The sequence below is a fragment of the Notechis scutatus genome, chromosome 5 (genome assembly GCF_049901735.1).
Source record: "Notechis scutatus isolate UNSWTSFEM ecotype Mainland chromosome 5, rNotScu1.2, whole genome shotgun sequence".
In the NCBI taxonomy this organism is placed as follows: Eukaryota; Metazoa; Chordata; class Lepidosauria; order Squamata; family Elapidae; genus Notechis; species Notechis scutatus.
In genome coordinates this window covers 21,756,309-21,773,836 of record NC_142013.1, presented here as the reverse complement: position 1 = coordinate 21,773,836, position 17,528 = coordinate 21,756,309, and the positions used below count along the sequence as shown (strand labels likewise).

The 17,528-nt window shown below is 36.8% G+C and overlaps 1 protein-coding gene across 27 annotated transcripts in view; it reads left to right on the top strand.

Annotated features, from left to right (window-relative positions):
- Positions 1-17,528, top strand: part of ATP8A2 (ATPase phospholipid transporting 8A2) — a 367,147-nt gene that overhangs the window by 337,459 nt on the left and 12,160 nt on the right. For 15 of the 27 annotated variants that reach the window (XM_087966309.1, XM_087966285.1, XM_087966299.1 and 12 more), the window contains one exon: positions 8,007-8,095. In XM_087966309.1, coding sequence (XP_087822435.1) covers positions 8,007-8,095 — 89 coding nt within the window. Of the gene's footprint in view, positions 1-8,006; positions 8,096-12,205; positions 12,311-17,528 lie in introns of all 27 variants that reach the window. The other 12 variants (XM_087966283.1, XM_087966298.1, XM_087966303.1 and 9 more) reach the window with 1 other exon arrangement.

The following is a 17,528-nucleotide window of genomic DNA, read 5'->3' as shown; positions in this document are numbered from 1 at the left end:
ATAATGTAAAAACATCCAAGGGCTATTGGTCATGTTGAGCTTTCAGCATTTCCATCTTTTTATTATGAGGAAATTGTCTGGGTTATTTTTCTTACAGATTTCTCTATTTCTGCATTCCATAGGATTTCTTAGAGCTTGTTATCTCTTTTTCTTAAACATAAATGGAGCAGCCATTCTGACTACATTTGGATCCACATTTCAAAAATAACTGTATTTTACTACAAAGGGGTGTGGATAATGAATTTCTAGAGTGCCTAAAAATCTAAGTAGATTATTTAGAAATCTGTCATGGATTTCTTTTACATAGAAAAGCCATGATCTTCCAAAATGGATTTAGCTAGCCCATTTTCTTCACTAGAAAAATTAATAAAAGTCAGTGCATAAAAATCAGCTTATTTGTAGAACAGTTTTATTAAAAGTGGTATAGTAGATGGGCAGTTACATAAGTCCTATAAATACACCTAACAGAAATAATAGAATTAAAGTAAATGAGATATGGTTAAGTAAAATAAAATTAGGCAATTGCCAAGAAAATAAAACATTTTATGGCTATTTATACCTCATAAAGCTTTTTGGGAATAAATTGATATAAATTGCAGTATGTCCAAAATCTGTGAAATAACTTATGGTTTTTCAGGGCATTTTAAAAAAGAAATCTCTTTATAATTTGATGAATTTGTAAATCTGTAAGCCTCCTGATGTTACTGAGAGTCAAGCAGCTTATATATTTATTATTATTAATTAGCAGTAAAATATTAATGGATATATTCAGGTGTTATTTTATACATGGAGATGATTCTCAGGAGATGACTTGCAGTTATGTAGCTTATTGTTCTGTTCTTTGAGTTACCCATTGGCATCTAACTCCAAATTAATGGATTTTGCCATGTGGATAGTATTCTTATATCATTTTACCACTAGATCACATTGAAAATGAAAAATCAGGTTTCCTACAATTTCTGAATTCTTGGTGGAAAAAGGATATGACTAACTTGGTAGGGAGGATAGAATATTCATAGTTTATATTCTGTTGCTACCAAATGGATGCTGCAGCATTTGGAAATTATTTGCTATCAGATTGCTCTTGCCTTTATCCATGTTGATTTATGCACCAGCAACTGCCTGACCTATAGCTTATCCATGCTACAGTAAAGATCATGTGCATCAGCTGCAGTTCAACAGATAGCCAAGATAAAACTGCCTTACAACTGTATTTATAAAGGAAAGCAAGTGATTTATATTATTAATGAGGCTCATTTAGTAAGAATGCTATAGGTTGTGTTCTTGTCATACCTTGAAGAGTGCAGTCAACTATAGGACTTCTTTTTCTTTTCTTAAAGCTCGTGAAAAATGTATTTTGGATACATTTTTGAACAGGTGCTTCCTCTGTATAGTGAATAGCTTAAATGAGAAACTTGCTTTTTATTCAGAATTCTCAGCTGAAATCACAGGGCTGAGTGACATAGGTGTTTATGTATCTACTCATCTGTGCAGCTGTTGACAAGCAATTCCCACAGTTGGCCTGAAGTGAAGATGGAACAGATGTTGGGGATTATGATGAAGGCTTCAGAAAGGCTTTGGACCTATGTCCTTGTGGAAGTCATTAATTGTAAAGGTACAAAGTAAGGTACCTAGAGTTCTAGAGAACAGGTTGCACTGCAACTTCTATTAAATATTCCCACCCAGTGTTTTTCCTAGTAATGTTAATTAGAAGGGAAACATAAATAGTAAACCTATTAGATTTCTTCCTCCTCTTTTCTCCCAAACCAAGGCCTACAATTATTGGTTTGTGAGAGTCACAATTGTTTCTTACATCCTGAAATGTACCACCTTAGTGAAAGTTTGAGAGGTGTTCAAGGATAGAATTCTTATTGATGTAAGGACAAACCCAGGCAACTGAATTAGATTGCTTTTAAGTCCAATTTACAATGGAATGTAATATTTCTGGATGAGATTGGATATACATGCAGCAATTTGAAGAATGATTTAGTCAAAATAATCAAGATGTCAGGGAGTATTGTGATTGACTTCTCTGCTGCACAAGAAAAAACTATCTGGACATTCTTTAAAATGTACTTGGAACTTAAGATAATTATGCATTAGGAGAATAGTATAGAAAGAGAATCATAAATGTATTTTAGTAGAGCAAATAGAGCTGAATTAAGTTCCACTGTACATTGTTTCTATGTAAAAATATTTTCAGCTATCATGAATGGTGGGTAACTAAAAATATTATACTGTATATTTATGATATTTTGCCAGACAAAACATGATTTTTGTTGATTATATATGTTCTGTTCTCTTATGTGCTGATATCGTTGGCTCTTGGGACCAACTAGTTCCTGATCAGAGTTGTTCCAGGAATCTGGTAGTATAATATTTCCTACACAGTAACTCTGACTATGTCCGGAATATAATAATAAAAAAGTTTTGAGAACTAATATGTATGGATAAGAAATATTTTTCTCAGAAATTAAATATTGAACATTTCAAAAATTGAGATCCATGTAGATACTGCTTGTATGTCAGTTCTCATTTTCTTTCTAGCATAATTTTAGACAAACAGTCCTATGAAGCCATTTGCCTTCAATAATCTTATAAATTTATCTTTGCTTAAAATCTGATAGTATCTTATGTATTTTTATTTTCAATGTTTTTTTTTTTAAAAATTGGCTCCTACAAATGTTTGTGGTAAGGTGTCTTTTCAAGGTATGTGATCCTCTTTCCAGTCTCTTGTTGTGACATTTCCCATTGTAAAATATATGTGTTCAATGTTATAAGTAGAAGTAGTACAGCATAAGATAGATTGGGGAGCCCATTTTTTAAAAATGACACATAAGTATGCACCTACGTTTCTGCTATTTCTCCCCCCTTCTGATTAAATTTTTTATTAAGTTGTAAGGTATTACAACTTTATTTTTATGGCACAAAAGGATTTTTAGAACTTGTGATAGTAATTAGAGCAAAAATGAACAAGGATGAAAAGGGACAGAATATGTGAAAAGGAGATGTGACTCAATAATGGAGCACTTGCTCTCTAGGCCAGAGATTTCAGCTTCAACCTATTGGTTTTCCAGTTAGGGCTGGAGCAAACCTCCACTGAAATCCTACCAGCAGAAAAAAGTTTAATGATTTATGGAGGCAAGTAGATTCCATCATGCTAATGTGCGGCATCCCATTAGAAACATATGTGTAGTAATGTGTAATTCTAAGTCAACAATTTGCATTCGTATTCTTCTGTAAGCAAGAAATACTGTGGGGAAATTGGCATCTCAGAACCCGACTGGCACTTGATCCCTGTTTCTCTGTCTTATAAATAGAGGTACAGGACTATACCCTCTATTTTCTGAGCAGAAAATAGGATATGGTTCACTTGCTACAAATAAGCAATAATTGGATCACACGGGTGAGAGCTGGTGGCATTCTAGTGAATTGGTAAAAGCCTTGATTTGTGTTTTCAAGGAGTAGCTGCAGTTCAGTAATGAACCCTCTCTTAACTGATAAAATGTTCCCAGTTCAATCCGAGCTATCTTCAGAACTCTTTAGATCTCAGCTTCTATGTCTCAATGTGCTGGCAGATGCAGTCGGGTATTTTCCAGTATTGGGCCAGTATTACTCAACCTTAGCAAATTTAAGATTTGTGGACTTCAATTCCCAGAATTCCTCAGCCAACAGAGTTAAAGAGGCCATATATTTTAAAGTTGTTCAGGTCAAGAAACATTGGCTTGGACTCTTAATTCCACCATTCCTGCCTATGGCTAATAGAAACCGGAGTTTCAAGTAGAATCTTTGTTAGAGGAGGCTCACAGTACTCCAAAATGTATAGGAAAAGGTTATCTATGTCAGGTGTAAAGAAAAGAACATAAGTACAACTACCACACATATCTCTGAAAAGCAATCCATTACAGAGGCAAAGTGTAAAGATTGCTCTTGTGATATGGAAAGTATCTCTGCCTATATATGTCCATGTGTTCTCACCAAACATGCCAATAGCAATAGCACTTAGACTTCCATATTGTTTCATAGTGCTTTGTAAACTCTCTCTGAGTGGTTTACAGAGTCAGTATATTGCCTTCAACAATCTGGACCTTCATTTTACTGACCTCGGAAGGATGGAAGGCTGAATTAGCCTGCAATACTGCATACTAACCACTGTGCTAACACAGCTCTTAAATTGTGGGGAGGAGTTTTACGGTATGGTTTATATATGTGTGTGTGTGTGTGTGTATCTTTGGTTATTCGGGTTTTCTCCCGTGTAAAATTGGAAGTATCTAGGCAACGTTTCGATGAAGTCTCATTCATCATCTTCAGGCTTGTGTCTTCGGCTCTGTGCTTCTCAGAGTAAGCACAGGCTTGTGCCGAAGACACAAGCCTGAAGATGATGAATGAGACTTCATCAAAACGCCTGTCAGATACTTCCAATTTTACGCTGGAGAAAACCTGAATAGCCAAAGATCCACATACAAATACCCGCGAGAACCTCAGAAAACATACATACATACATACATACATACATACATACATATATATAACACACACACACACACACACACACACACACACACACACACACACACGGTGGTATTCAGCAGGTTCTGACCAGTTCTGGAGAACCGGTAGCGGAAATTTTGAATAGTTCGGAGAACCAGCAAATACCACCTCTGACTGGCCCTGCCCCATCTATTCTCTGCCTCCCGAGTCCCAGCTGATCGGCTGGGTCTTCTTTTGTTGCCCTGCACAGGAGAACAGAGCTGGAAAGCAGGTTAGTGGGGTGGGGAGGGAATGGGATTTTGCAGTATCCTTCCCCTGGAGTGGGGAGGGAATGGAGAGTTTATAGTATCCTTCCCTGCCATGCCCACCAAGCCACGCCACGCCCACAGAACCGGTAGTAAAAAAAATTGGATCCTACCACTGACACACACACATACATACAGTGTGTGTATATGTGTGTGTATACATACATACATACATACATACATACATACATACATACATACAGTATACATACAGTATACACACAGACAGAGAGATTTACACTAGGCTTTCTTCTGTAAATTATGAATATTTACTTATTTAATTTATGTTGAAATCTATGACACCAATTCTACATGTAAATATGGCATTTTTTCCACATTTGGCTTTGATAAGTCTGGAGAAGATTTTTTTATTTTTCTTGAAATATGTATTAATGTAAATATAATTCTCGAGTGGATTATAAAAATAGTATAGACATTAGTAGCATTATTTTAAAACAATGAAATGAATTCATTAAACAGCAAGGAAAGAAAAGTATGTAACTCATCCTAACCCTTTAATATTCTTTCTATGTATTTTATTGAGCAATAGGTAGTTTTACTGATTAAAAACTAGAAGAATATGTGGTTTAATTACATGGCCGGATCCAAAATATTGAAAGTGATTCTACTTTTAGAATACATTTACTTCCTGTTTGTGTAGTGTGTTCCAGAGTTTCACTAAATGTCTTAACATATTTAATTGTGCTACCAAATTTGCCATATCTCTGCCATTCCACTAACAGCACAAAGAATTAAGCTCAGGAAACTGGTAAATATTTTGAAAATTACCTGGTTGTGGACCAGCTACAGTTTTAAGGCTAAACATACATGAATTGTAAAATGATCCCCTTCCAGCAAAACATCCAAATAAAACTATCATATTCTAATATGAGTCTTTCCCAAATTGGTATTCTCTAGATGTATCAAACTACATTAATTTTACACTGAAAATAGTCCAGACATCTGGAAAACATTAGCCTGGAAAAAGCTGGTATAAGATACATCAGTCTCTCAGCAATCCAGAGATCTATTTAAAATCCTTACTGATTTATCCAACATATGTTCTTCCGTATCAGCTCTAGGCTCTATAACTGCCCATTTAGTTAGCAGAGTTAACATTGCACTATACTTGTGAGACCAGAAAAATGATCAGTTTGCTGGAGAAAGAACCTTAAGTGATTAAATATTTGCTATAACCAAGCATACCTCTGCCTTTCCTCCTAAAAGTCAAACTTTTTAATATACAGAGCTATTCTGTCCTGGAATAATCCCAAGGAATATATTATCTTTATAAGTGAACATTTATATTGATAAGATAATATGAGAAATGCTGATGTGCTATCAAGAGCCATCTTACCATTTGTAATTACCATAATACAACTTTATAATGCCTTGGTAAGGGCACACTTGGAATACTGCATCCAGTTTTGGTCACCACAATGTAAAAAAGATGTTGAGATTTAAGAAAGAGTGCAGAGAAGAAGAACAAAGATGATTAGGGACAGGGGTGGTGTTCAAAATTTTTAACAACCGGTTCTGTAGGCATGGCTTAGTTGGTGGGCGTGGCTTGGTGGTCATGTTATATGGCCAACTTAATATCACTCACATCGAGGCACGCATCTCCTCTCCTGGCCTCTCATGACTGTGGGGATGCTGCAACAGTCATAAGTGTGAAAAATTGTCATAAGTCACTTTTTCAGTGCCATTGTAACTTTGAATGGTCACTCCACACAAGCAAAGTACCAGCAAAGGAGGGGGGGGAAAACCCTGAGAAGTTCCTGAGACAAGAAGTCTAGTCCTGCCAAGAATGTAAAAAGGGTTAACGGAGAGGCAGCTTCTGTAAGCAACACCAGAATGTTTCTTTCCTGCCTTCCTTACTGGATTAGGCCAGTAATTTCTTCTTACAACCGGTTCTCTGAACTGCTTAGAATGTTAACAACTGGCTCTAACAAATAGGTGCGAACTGGTAGAATCTCACCCCTGATTATGGAGCTGGAGGCTAAAGCATATAAAGAATGGTTGCTGGAACTAGGTATGTCTAGTTTGATGAAAAGAAGGGCTAGGGGTGACATGATAGTAGTGTTCTGATATCTCAGGGGCTGCCACAAAAAAGAGGGAGTTAAGCTATTCTCCAAAGCACTTGAGGGTAGGACAAGAAGCAATGGGTGGAAACTGATCAAGGAGAGAAGCAACCTAGAACTAAGAATAAATTTCCTGACAGTTAGCACAATTAAGCAGTGGAACAACTTGTCTCCAGAAGTTGTGAATGCTCCAACACTGGAAGTTTTTAAGACAAGACTGGACAACCATTTGTCTGAAATGGTTTGGGTTTCCTGCCTGAGCCAGGGGTTGGACTAGAAGACCTTCAATGGTCCCTTCCAACTCTGTTATTCTGTACTATTCTATTCTATTCAGGGGTGAGATGCGACAGTTTAACTACCAGTTCAGTGATTTACAGTTTGCTTCCCTGCATGCTGTGCACACATGTAAATCTTCGTCAGCTTGCTTCCTGGACAGCTGAGCGGTGCTGCGTGCGGGGAAGCAGCATTTGAGAAAGCACTTTTTTCCTGCTTTTTCAACTGCAACTGTGCCTCGCAAGGCAGCTGAGGTTGAAAAACCAGGAAATAAAGGTCAGGTAAGAGCCCGGGCAGGCCAAAACAGCAGCAGACATAGAACTGGTTCTATGTTTGCTGCTCTTCAGAGCTACCAATTCTACAGATCCGGACAGAACCGGTAGAATTCCACCCCTGATTCAATTTTCTATTCTATTCTATTCTATTCTATTCTATTCTATTCTATTCTATTCTATTCTATTCTATAACCTGTGCCGTCTTACTAAACATTATACACTGGGAATATCCATTGCAAAGAAATTTCCTTATTCAAAGTCCTATTGGCATTACCACTAAGACCTTCCTTTCTTCTGTAAAGCTCTCAGGAGAGCTATTCTTATCTAGAATGCATTTAGAAAATGGTCCTTTCGTGACTTTCAATATCAGAGGTTAGATAGTAGTGTTGCATTGCTGCAGGAAAATGTTGATGTTAGATTTGTCCCTCCAAAGACAAAGAAATTTGACTAAGGAACATCTTCAGAGTTCAGGATTTATACTATAGCTTTCTTAACAATGATCTCATCTTACTCTTTCATTTCAGTCCACCAAAAAAAGTGTCATGTATAATTAATGTTCTGTTTTTCATTACATTTTACAGGCAGGAATGGTATTGAGATGTGGACACTTCTGGATCGGTTTATTGCTCGTGCCCACAGCCTGCCTTATTAAAGATGTGGCATGGAGAGCGTAAGTTATTATTCACATTCTTTTGAAAAATGTTATTTGCTTAAACTTACAATATTTCAGGTTAGTCCTACAGCTGCTAACCCTTAACCCCAGCCCTAAATCACTTAGATGGGTACAAAGTGTTAATCAGCGCTAATGGTTCTTTTTAGAGTCTCTGCAAATATGCAACTATTTATTTTCCTAGACAACCTTACATTTCCTCATCTATGAAGGTACATATAACACTGTTTTTTAAATGAATATAGAAGTCAAATTTCACATAGGATGGTATTGAATAATAATGAATATTTAATGCAAAATATTATGATTTTCCAAATGAAAATTCTTGTTTGTTTCTAGCTGTTCCCTCCCCTTTTGCTATTGTCTCATCTTAAATAAATAGGATGTCTTTACGGTCCATGACTAAATGCAAGCACTATAATCTAAAATGCTCTTATCTTTGTATCTCATTGTGATATGAAGAATGAATGAGCTTCTTGATGGATTGGGTTCCTTACCAACTTTTACAAACAAGACCATATTTTAAGTTTATTGAGTGAGTATGAAGCTAATTTTAGAGCCCTCTATATGAAAAAATGGGCCTCTGAAAAGGGAACAAAATGTTATTAGGAAGAAGACAACTTCTTGTGATCTTCTTCAGTATCCCAAGTCTTGAAGACTTGTCTATTTTCAATAGTTATTATGGACTAAAAATATTTCTACAATATGTTCTGATGGAAACAAATGGATTCATATTATGTAACCTTCAACAGGAGAAAGTCCAACTAATATCGTTCTTCTATACTAGGAAAACAAAATATGCATTAGAAGATTGGTGTTCTTAACTATCTAAAAAGCAGAAGGTGGCTAAGAAATTTGTTCCATCTTCTTTTAACTTTTAAATGACTTAGTACCTATAGTAGCGTTTGCAAATTGGGAGTCTTTTTTTTTACACTTATTGAATGGCCATGCAATCATGTACATTTTTCTGTCCATTGCAGAAAGTGCTGAAGAAAGGAAGAAGCTAAATGTCTATGGAAGTTCTCCATCATCCAGGTCCTGGTTGTCCCAAAGGTGCTTTTTTTCAAGAGGCAACTGGACTTGCTGGTTTTTCTTTGAAGATGTTTTGCTTCTCATTCAAGAATGGAAGGATTGAAGCCACAGACTCTAAAAAAATGCAAATGACCAGCTGTCTGCAAGGGGTGTAAAATAAATCCTTCCATTCCCCACCATCCAGTCAGAGCTCTGGAAGGATTTATTTTACACCCCTTGCAGACAGCTGGTCATTTGCATTTTTTTAGAGTCTGTGGCTTCAATCCTTCCATTCCCCACCATCCAGTCAGAGCTGAAGACACTTCTCAGATGAGATACAAAACATCTTCAAAGAAAAACAAGGAAGTCCAGTTGCTTCTTGAAAAAGCACCTTTGGGACCAAGGAAGAAACTGATTGCAAAAGCTCATTCTGACAGGATTTTTTAAAAATAGTTTAAAAACAAACAAACAAACTAGAAGAGATCTATTTGCAGTTTAATTTTTAAAGGTGCAGATCTCTCTGTCATCTCAATTATATCAAGTATATCTGCACCAGGGTGTGTGTGTGTGTGTTTCTAAAAAAAATGTTAGAAAAATATCTGGACGAAATATCTGTCCTCAGAAGAAATACCACCTTTTCCCTCTCATCTTTGTTAAGATGATATTAAGCTTTTGAAAATATAAAGGAAAAAAATAATCATATTTCACTGGCAAAGTTTCACTGTCATATTTCACTGACCATGTAAAAAAAATATGTATTGTATGGGGGAGACTGTATTGCATTGCTTTTCTACTGTAAAATCTTTCGATGACCTATGCTAGGGGTGTCAAACTGGCGGCCCGCGGGCCAGATGCGTCACACACAGGCCACACCCTCCCCAGCTCCACAAGGGGGAAAATGTCATGATACATCACATGATGGCAATGTGATATGGCGAGTTTGACACCCGTGACCTACTCCATCAGTTACATCCATGATAGTATCAAAACCTGAAGTAGGTTTTGCAGCCACTGCAAAAATACTATTATTTTTTGCTGTTGCCCTCAAAGTAAAAGGAAATCATTCAATAAAATGAGAGAAAATGAAGTAGAATATCAAGATCTCTCTCTCTTTCTCACTCCATCACCCTCTTTCTTGTACCACTATATCTGGGCTCCAAAATACTGAGAACAAGTAAATGAAAACAAGGAGGTACAGAGACTGTCTTGCTATCTTCCAGCGGATTTATAGATTTTTCACTGTAGATATGCTATCTGGGTATATGGTATGTGTCTGGGTATGCGTATGCGTATGTCTGTGGATGTGTGTGGGTATGATATGTGCCCATTATATGCTGAATTTAGTCAATTTGAACACATATTTTACTGATGTATCTGGTGGCACACTGTCATTCTAACTGGAGCAATTACTAAATTTGATTCTCAAAAGTATGCATTTGAGATTTCTAAAAATGTTCAATTGCCTGGATAATATGATATTCATTCAGCTTCCAAATTCCAGACTATCATATGTAACAGCAAACTATATGTTATCTAAAGAGCCAAGAAGCAGAGTACATAGCTAATATCATACTGTGGTCTTATTTCAAATTGAATAATATGGCTGCTGAAACCAGGGCTTTTCAACAGTAAATCAATTGGAGAGAGGGGAGAAAAGAGAAATAGATGATCCTCTATTTTTTCTTCTTATATCAGTCCTATACACATCATCAACAAGATATCAATGTATTTCAGTCCAAATTCAAGATTGGAATCCCTAATCATTCTTTTGGATGACAAGCAGAGGAACTGGAGTAGGGAGTGCAGACTTCCTATCCTACTTAATCTATAAATTCAATCATTGTGTCTCTTTTGATCATGTCTGGATGAAGGCACTGTTTTGCGGTGGTTGTCCTCCTTCCTCTAGATACAGTCAGTGAGTTGGATTTTTGAACTCTGCATTATGGCTCTATTTTCTCACTTCTACTTAGCAGTTAGATAAAGCCCATGGAAGGGATTATCTGCCAGCATCGCATATAGTATCAATTGTATGTGAATAGTATTTTGGTGTATATTTTGGTCCTAAGCCAAATGGATGCTGTTGGGGTACCATCCCAGAGACTGAATGGATTTCTCTGGAGAGGAACAGACTCAATCTTGGCAAGATGACTGGTTGTGATTTGAAAGCTGAGGCCAGTGATATTTCTTCTTTATTCTAGATGGTGTTGTGTTCTTTCAAATTAAACTATTTCACAACTTGTAGTTCATCCTGGGCTCATAGCTCTTAGTCAAGGAGCAGATGAGTTGTGGTTAGAAAGTTTTTGCACAAGTCCTATACAGTATTTCAGTGGTATCAAATTTTGGGACCAAGAAGTGCTACTCATGCCTTAGGCCATGCCTCATTTGGCCTATGGAATTCTATGTGGGTCCACCCTTGAAGATCATCCAGAAAGTACAGTTGACCCACAACATAATGGCTCATGTAATTTAAGAGTAGTTCTCTGTTTCCCTGGAGAAAAATCAAAACTATAAGAGCTGCACTAGTTGCCAGTTGACTTACGGATGTAATTTAAGATGCTGGGTGTCATTTTTAAAGCAATACATAGATCAAGATTTCCATCTCCCAGCAGTCTCTATCTGTCAAAATCCATGGTAGCAGAGATGGCATCCTTCAAGTTCCATCTTTGAACTTTGAGCGTTATCTTCATGAGCTATGACGATGCATTCATCCAATAGGACATTTAAAATGAATGAAAAACTCAACTTTCTTTAAGTATGCTTCTAAGAATTATTAGATTTTAGAAATTACTTTTTGTGTGTTAGAGTAGACCACATAAAGGCTGAAACAGATTAGTATTTTATTTGTATGGATATTTCTTATATTTCTGTACACTTATGGCTCCAACGCTCAAGGCTAACTCAACCACATATGATATTCCTCTTTTTTGGCTGAAATTCAGTTGTGCTTAGCATCATCTGAAAGATCCAGGACAATGCACAGCCCATTGGCAGCCTAGCCATTCCTGCTGTCTGACCTTGAACAGGAAACCTGACTCTCAGGTAGTCAATGAAAGTTGATGTGTTAGTTTCTTTGTTTTGTGTCTTTCTCCTACAATGCAGGGCCAAGCATACTTACCGTAAAACTTTGCTGGAGCAGGTTCAAGAGTTGGAAGCTAAATCCAAAGAGCTGAGGAAATCTATGCTGCGTGATAGCAATGGAAAGAGGTGGGATCAATTCCATCTTAACTGGAAGCATGCCAGATCCATTTTTTTCCTCCTTCTGCCTCTTCATTATTTTTGCCATGCATTGCAATGTAATGGTTACCTTCAGAAGAGCAATGTTATTCATTTACATTTCCCCACCCCGCAAAAGCTTCCATCTTTCACTGCTGCATCCCTTATCTGTTGATAAATGAGGCCAAATGCAAGGCTCTGTATGTAGTTTTTTGCATGACAGCTTGCAATATTTTTGTTAGATGTGCTGCCAATCTGAAGTTTTATTTCAACTTGCTTCTTTTTTAAAATGCTGGTTTGGCTCGTTATGTTGTGGTTCTGATCAAAAATATATATGAAGACCATATTAAAATTGGGGACAAAGAAGAGCAGATCTATCTACCACCCCACTTTAAATGAATCAGATTTATTGAAGAAAGCTAGAGACATTGTTACTGGATAACTGAGAACTTTGCATGAGTATTTGATCTCTAATTTATGGATAGGAAAGTATCAACACTCATTCAAAATCTCCAGGATCTGAAAAGCTATTTTAATCTTATTCAGAGATTTGACAGCACAAATTGCTTTTCAGACTTAGCTTGGTAGAAAACAGTTTAGAGACAAGAGTGGCTGTTACTGAAACAAAAGTCAAAAGTTTAATTGACTTTAGTTGACAGTCATCTAAGTTTTGAATTCAAAATAACCTCTGAATATATTAAAATAAATGTATTTATTTTGTCCCATCGACAGTTTGAAATATTACCCAAGAGAACATAGGCTTGTCCAACATATTATTTAAACATGCCAGAGTCCTTTTGAGTAGTACAAGAATTATTTCCATATTTAAGACCATGATAGGGCCAGCTTACGCTATCTTTCAGCATGTACAAATTTCACTTTTAAACTATTAACAGAGTTCTCCTTTGGATGATAACTTAAGTGCTTCTGAATTGTCACTTGATCCTCTGGAAACTAGAGCTAATGCATCTGCTATGTGGGGATTTTTTTTTATCTGATGTGAAAGACATTGAAGAGAGTTTTGTCCAGCCCACCCCCTTCCTGCACCCTTTCTTTGAGCTTCAGAGGGTTTCAGTTAGCCCTTTTTATAAGGCAATTGCGCTTCAGCAAATGGGAAAGTGTCACAAGTTCAGAAAGGTTTTGTAACTCATACTTGTGTTCTTCAAACAATATGGCTCTGTGTGATGTGCAGAGGAACTTTTGCAATAATTAAGCATGATTTTAACAAACTCTCTCAAATACCAATGCAAGTAGAAGGAGGTTTCAGAGACAAATTTCAGCCTTGCAAGGTTCAGTCTTGGGCAAGGCTCACATATTTCTGGTAAATTAATTGCCACATTGTGACTATTGTTGAAGCAGGTGGACAAATAAATCTATAATTCCATTTGTTTCAATAGTGCTGTCAAATCACAGGAGTTTTGCTAAAATAAATAAAAGATTCCAAGATCTAGGTTGTTGATTTTTTTACTCAATTGTGTAATGTCACTGAATTGCTTAGATTTATGTCATTGTTAGAAGAGAGCCACTGTCCTAAAATAGCCAAAATGAGTCTGCTGTCACCTTTTCAAACTAACAGGTTTTATTAAAAGCCGCAAGCTTTGGTGAAGTAGAGCTGATGTCATAAGATGTGTGGGGTGGATTTATGTATTTGCCTAGATCTGCCTTCCCCAACCTGATGATCTCTAGTTATAAGTTAGAATCGAGTTCCTATTTTTACACATAGTCTATTTAACACATCAGAGACATCCCCTTCTCCACCAGTTGAAGAAAGCTGCCTAGGCAATCATTTCTAAATTAAAAGAATAGACTTCTTTCTCTTTTTTGCTTCTTTGTGTTTCTGGACTCTTTGTACACTTTTTAATCTCTGCATTTAACCCATAAATATTAGGACATTGTCTGGTTGATTTTTGCAATCACATTGATTATAGGTAGTTGCAGTTATGGTTTATAAGAATTTATTTTGTTCTTATTCTGTACTAAACATAGCCCATTATACTTCAAAAACAGAAGTCAGGATCTAAGGCAGCAGCTTTGTGTATTTGGTTCCAGTCTCTAATCCTTCTTCTGATGTGATGCAGATGACCCCTATTTTTTAAAAAAAAGCTGAAATCCTTCTGATTATCAGCTGTTAAAGAAAGGGAGTGAAGACTAATTTGAGTTCTCTTTGCTCCCTCTACTCCAAGTGTTTTCAGCTACTTAAAAACAGACCTGCATTTTTGGTTCCAGCTGTTCCATATGCTCTTTGAGGGATCATCATCTTAGTTTATCAAACACTCTGATTGTCAACACCTGGATGGTTGTGTGTGCATCTGGAAATGTGTTCAGTGTTGTGTATAAACATACCTGTGGGTGCAATTGGCTTTCCTCTGTCTTGTTGACTTACTGTTTTGGCATTCGGTAAATTGCCCTGCGCCATGTTCTGCTCCACTCCAAAATAATGTGCTTTCTTGGCCACTTGTTTTATTATGTTCCCTTTCCAATCTCTTCCGTCTGTATTCCTTTATTTTTTTAATTGGCTCCCCTCATTCTCAGTAGGCTTGTAAGCAGACAATATAAGGAATCCCTGCCAGCCCTTTGGTCCATTCCTCTCCTCCCTGCTTCCCAAGGATTCCCCCACCTCTCTTCCTCTACTCTTCATTTATTTTTCTCCTCCTTAATTGCACCCAGGTTTCCTGGGTGGTCCATCTGCAAACTAGATAATGGTGGAGTATCTCAGCCTGCCTGAAGTTGATGTGTCATGCTTTTGATGAGGCCCCTTGAGTGCCTTCTGAGAACAGTTTCCTCCCCCACCTCTCTCTCTCTCCCTCCCTCCCTCCCTCCCTCTCCCTCCCCCCCTCTCTCTCTCTCTCTTTCCCCGCCTTGTTTGTTTCCTGGCTTTTTCACACCTGCTTGTCTTTCAGAATTCAGGCATTTGGAAAAGCAGTGCACTGGGAATTTTCTAATAGTGCAATCTAAGGATAGATTGGGATACATTTATTGTTTAAATGTGAGGTTATTTCCATTCTTTCCACTCACCTGTTTGAGGCCCCTGCTGGTAATTACACTGTTTTGATTTAGCTTGAAATCATCCAAGAAGGTATATTTAATTATGGCCAAAAACTTAGGAAACTTTAAAATGTCAAAAGTGTAACATTATGTTGTTTATATGTATATAATAATTTTCTTGTAATTTTAGAAATAAAGGCTGTAATTTAGATAGAAATACAATAATGTAATATTTTACCATGATGGGAAAAACTAAAATTTGGCAAGTTTTTGGTCACCTGCTCTGTTTGTCCTCCAGAGATTACTTGTTGGTGGACTGCTTCAAGGTCCTTGTCTCCATTGTGTGTATATGTGTTTTTAATCTTTAATCTGACTTTAGATTCTACAGCCTTCAAATAAAGATTTGTCCATTAACAGCCCTTCAACTGTTCTCTGTAAAGTAAGATAAATTATGTGAAATTACAATTGATTTACTTATAAAAAATTTGAGTTTTGGCATTTGTGGTTGGACATCTCCATCTCCTTCCAATTTCTTCAGTATAAATATCATTTCTACTGGGACTTATTCTTGCAAAATATTCCACTAAGAGATCTCTTCTCATACCCATGCTCCAAAATCTGGATTATAAACAGACTATCATCAAGGTCTGGTTTTCTAGTTCCATGCTTTTTCTTTTCTTAAAGTATAGTCTCCTTCATTTAAAAATATCAGAAAATAAGATATCCCATTCAAAGATCTATAGAAATAATTTGCAGTGCCACAATCCCATCTAAATCAGTAGGCTCCTGACTTTCAGTGTGGAAAACTGTTACACAAGAGATGTTGTACCAACATGTGCCTGCTACTAGATATTTCTGGAAGTACTGAGAAGTGTTTGATTGATTTGATTGATTTTCTGAGGTAGACTTAAATTGGCTGTTCTGGTGTCACCTGTTGGCTGTTCACCTGTTGGCTGTTCTGGTGTTCTGGTGTCACCAAATCACATTATCATGTTTTAAAGATGGATGTGTGTTGATAAGATTCAAGATCACAATATCTCACTGGTACAGTATAGAATTTTAAATACAAGATCAGTAATTATTGTATAAATCTATAAGGATGTAAATTTTATTTAAGCAACTCTACAGACATGTTTCTTAGAAATGACCTGCTCAATAAAAATGTCATAGGAAAAATTGCTCATAATTTCCCATTGTCATGAAATAACTCAAACCACAACTGAAGGTTTCTCGTAATCAGAGTCAAAGAGCACCCTTCCCCTAAACATGAGATTAGCTTCAACATTATTAGTCCTCCATGTTGGAAGAAATATCCTTCTGGGTTCAGTTCCAAGTGGGGAAAAAAGACACTGGAATCATGGGAGTTGCTTGGAAAGAAGGTGTAATGGTGGACAGGACCACATGGCTGGGTGAAGGAAAAAGGAAAGAGCTGCTGAGAGTCCCTGGGTTTTATGCCCTCTGTTGGGATTTGAATTTGAGCTTGTATTCTGATTGGTTGTCAAACTCCCATGGGGCCATGCAGGGACAACTCTGTAGGCTGTCCCTAGTCCCAGGCTTGGTTGAGCCTTGCTGGATGATGATGTAATAAAAGGGCTTTGGGTAATTCCTATTATGGTTCTACCTGGAGTAGATCTTTTTTTTATGTAGAATACTCTGGCCCAGACCTTAATGGCCCATTAGCAAAGGTGGAGGGGGGTTCAGTTTCTGCCTCTCTGAGTTTCTACTCCTCTTTTAGGGGAAATATTCTGCCTTTTTAATATATCCTAAAATATTTCATTTTTCTCGGAGAGGGTGGGTGCTAACTTCCTACATCCATAAACAAGTTGAGATGGAGTTTTTCTAAAGTTTTTTTAATTACTTGAGAAAATGACAGTGTTTTATTGCTCTGATTAAGTTGTTGGTTTTAATGTATTATATTTATTATACGCTGCATGTTTTATTTCTATGTTTATAATTATGCTTTCTTTACACTGCCAAGAGTTGTGTGATTATGGTGGTCTAGAAAGCTAATAACTAAATAAATAATGCAGGAATGTAGATTTAAAAATAAAGATTGTAAAGTTATGCAGAGTTAAGGCAGCTGTGTAAGCATGCATTTTTTAAAAAAATAGCCTTAAAAAAACACCTTTGGATTTTCTTGCTTAGCAATTCCTCCTGCCCATTTCAACTTGAGATCAAAAGAGAAAGTGAGGGAAAAACAAGTTCTATGATTTTAAAATCACTC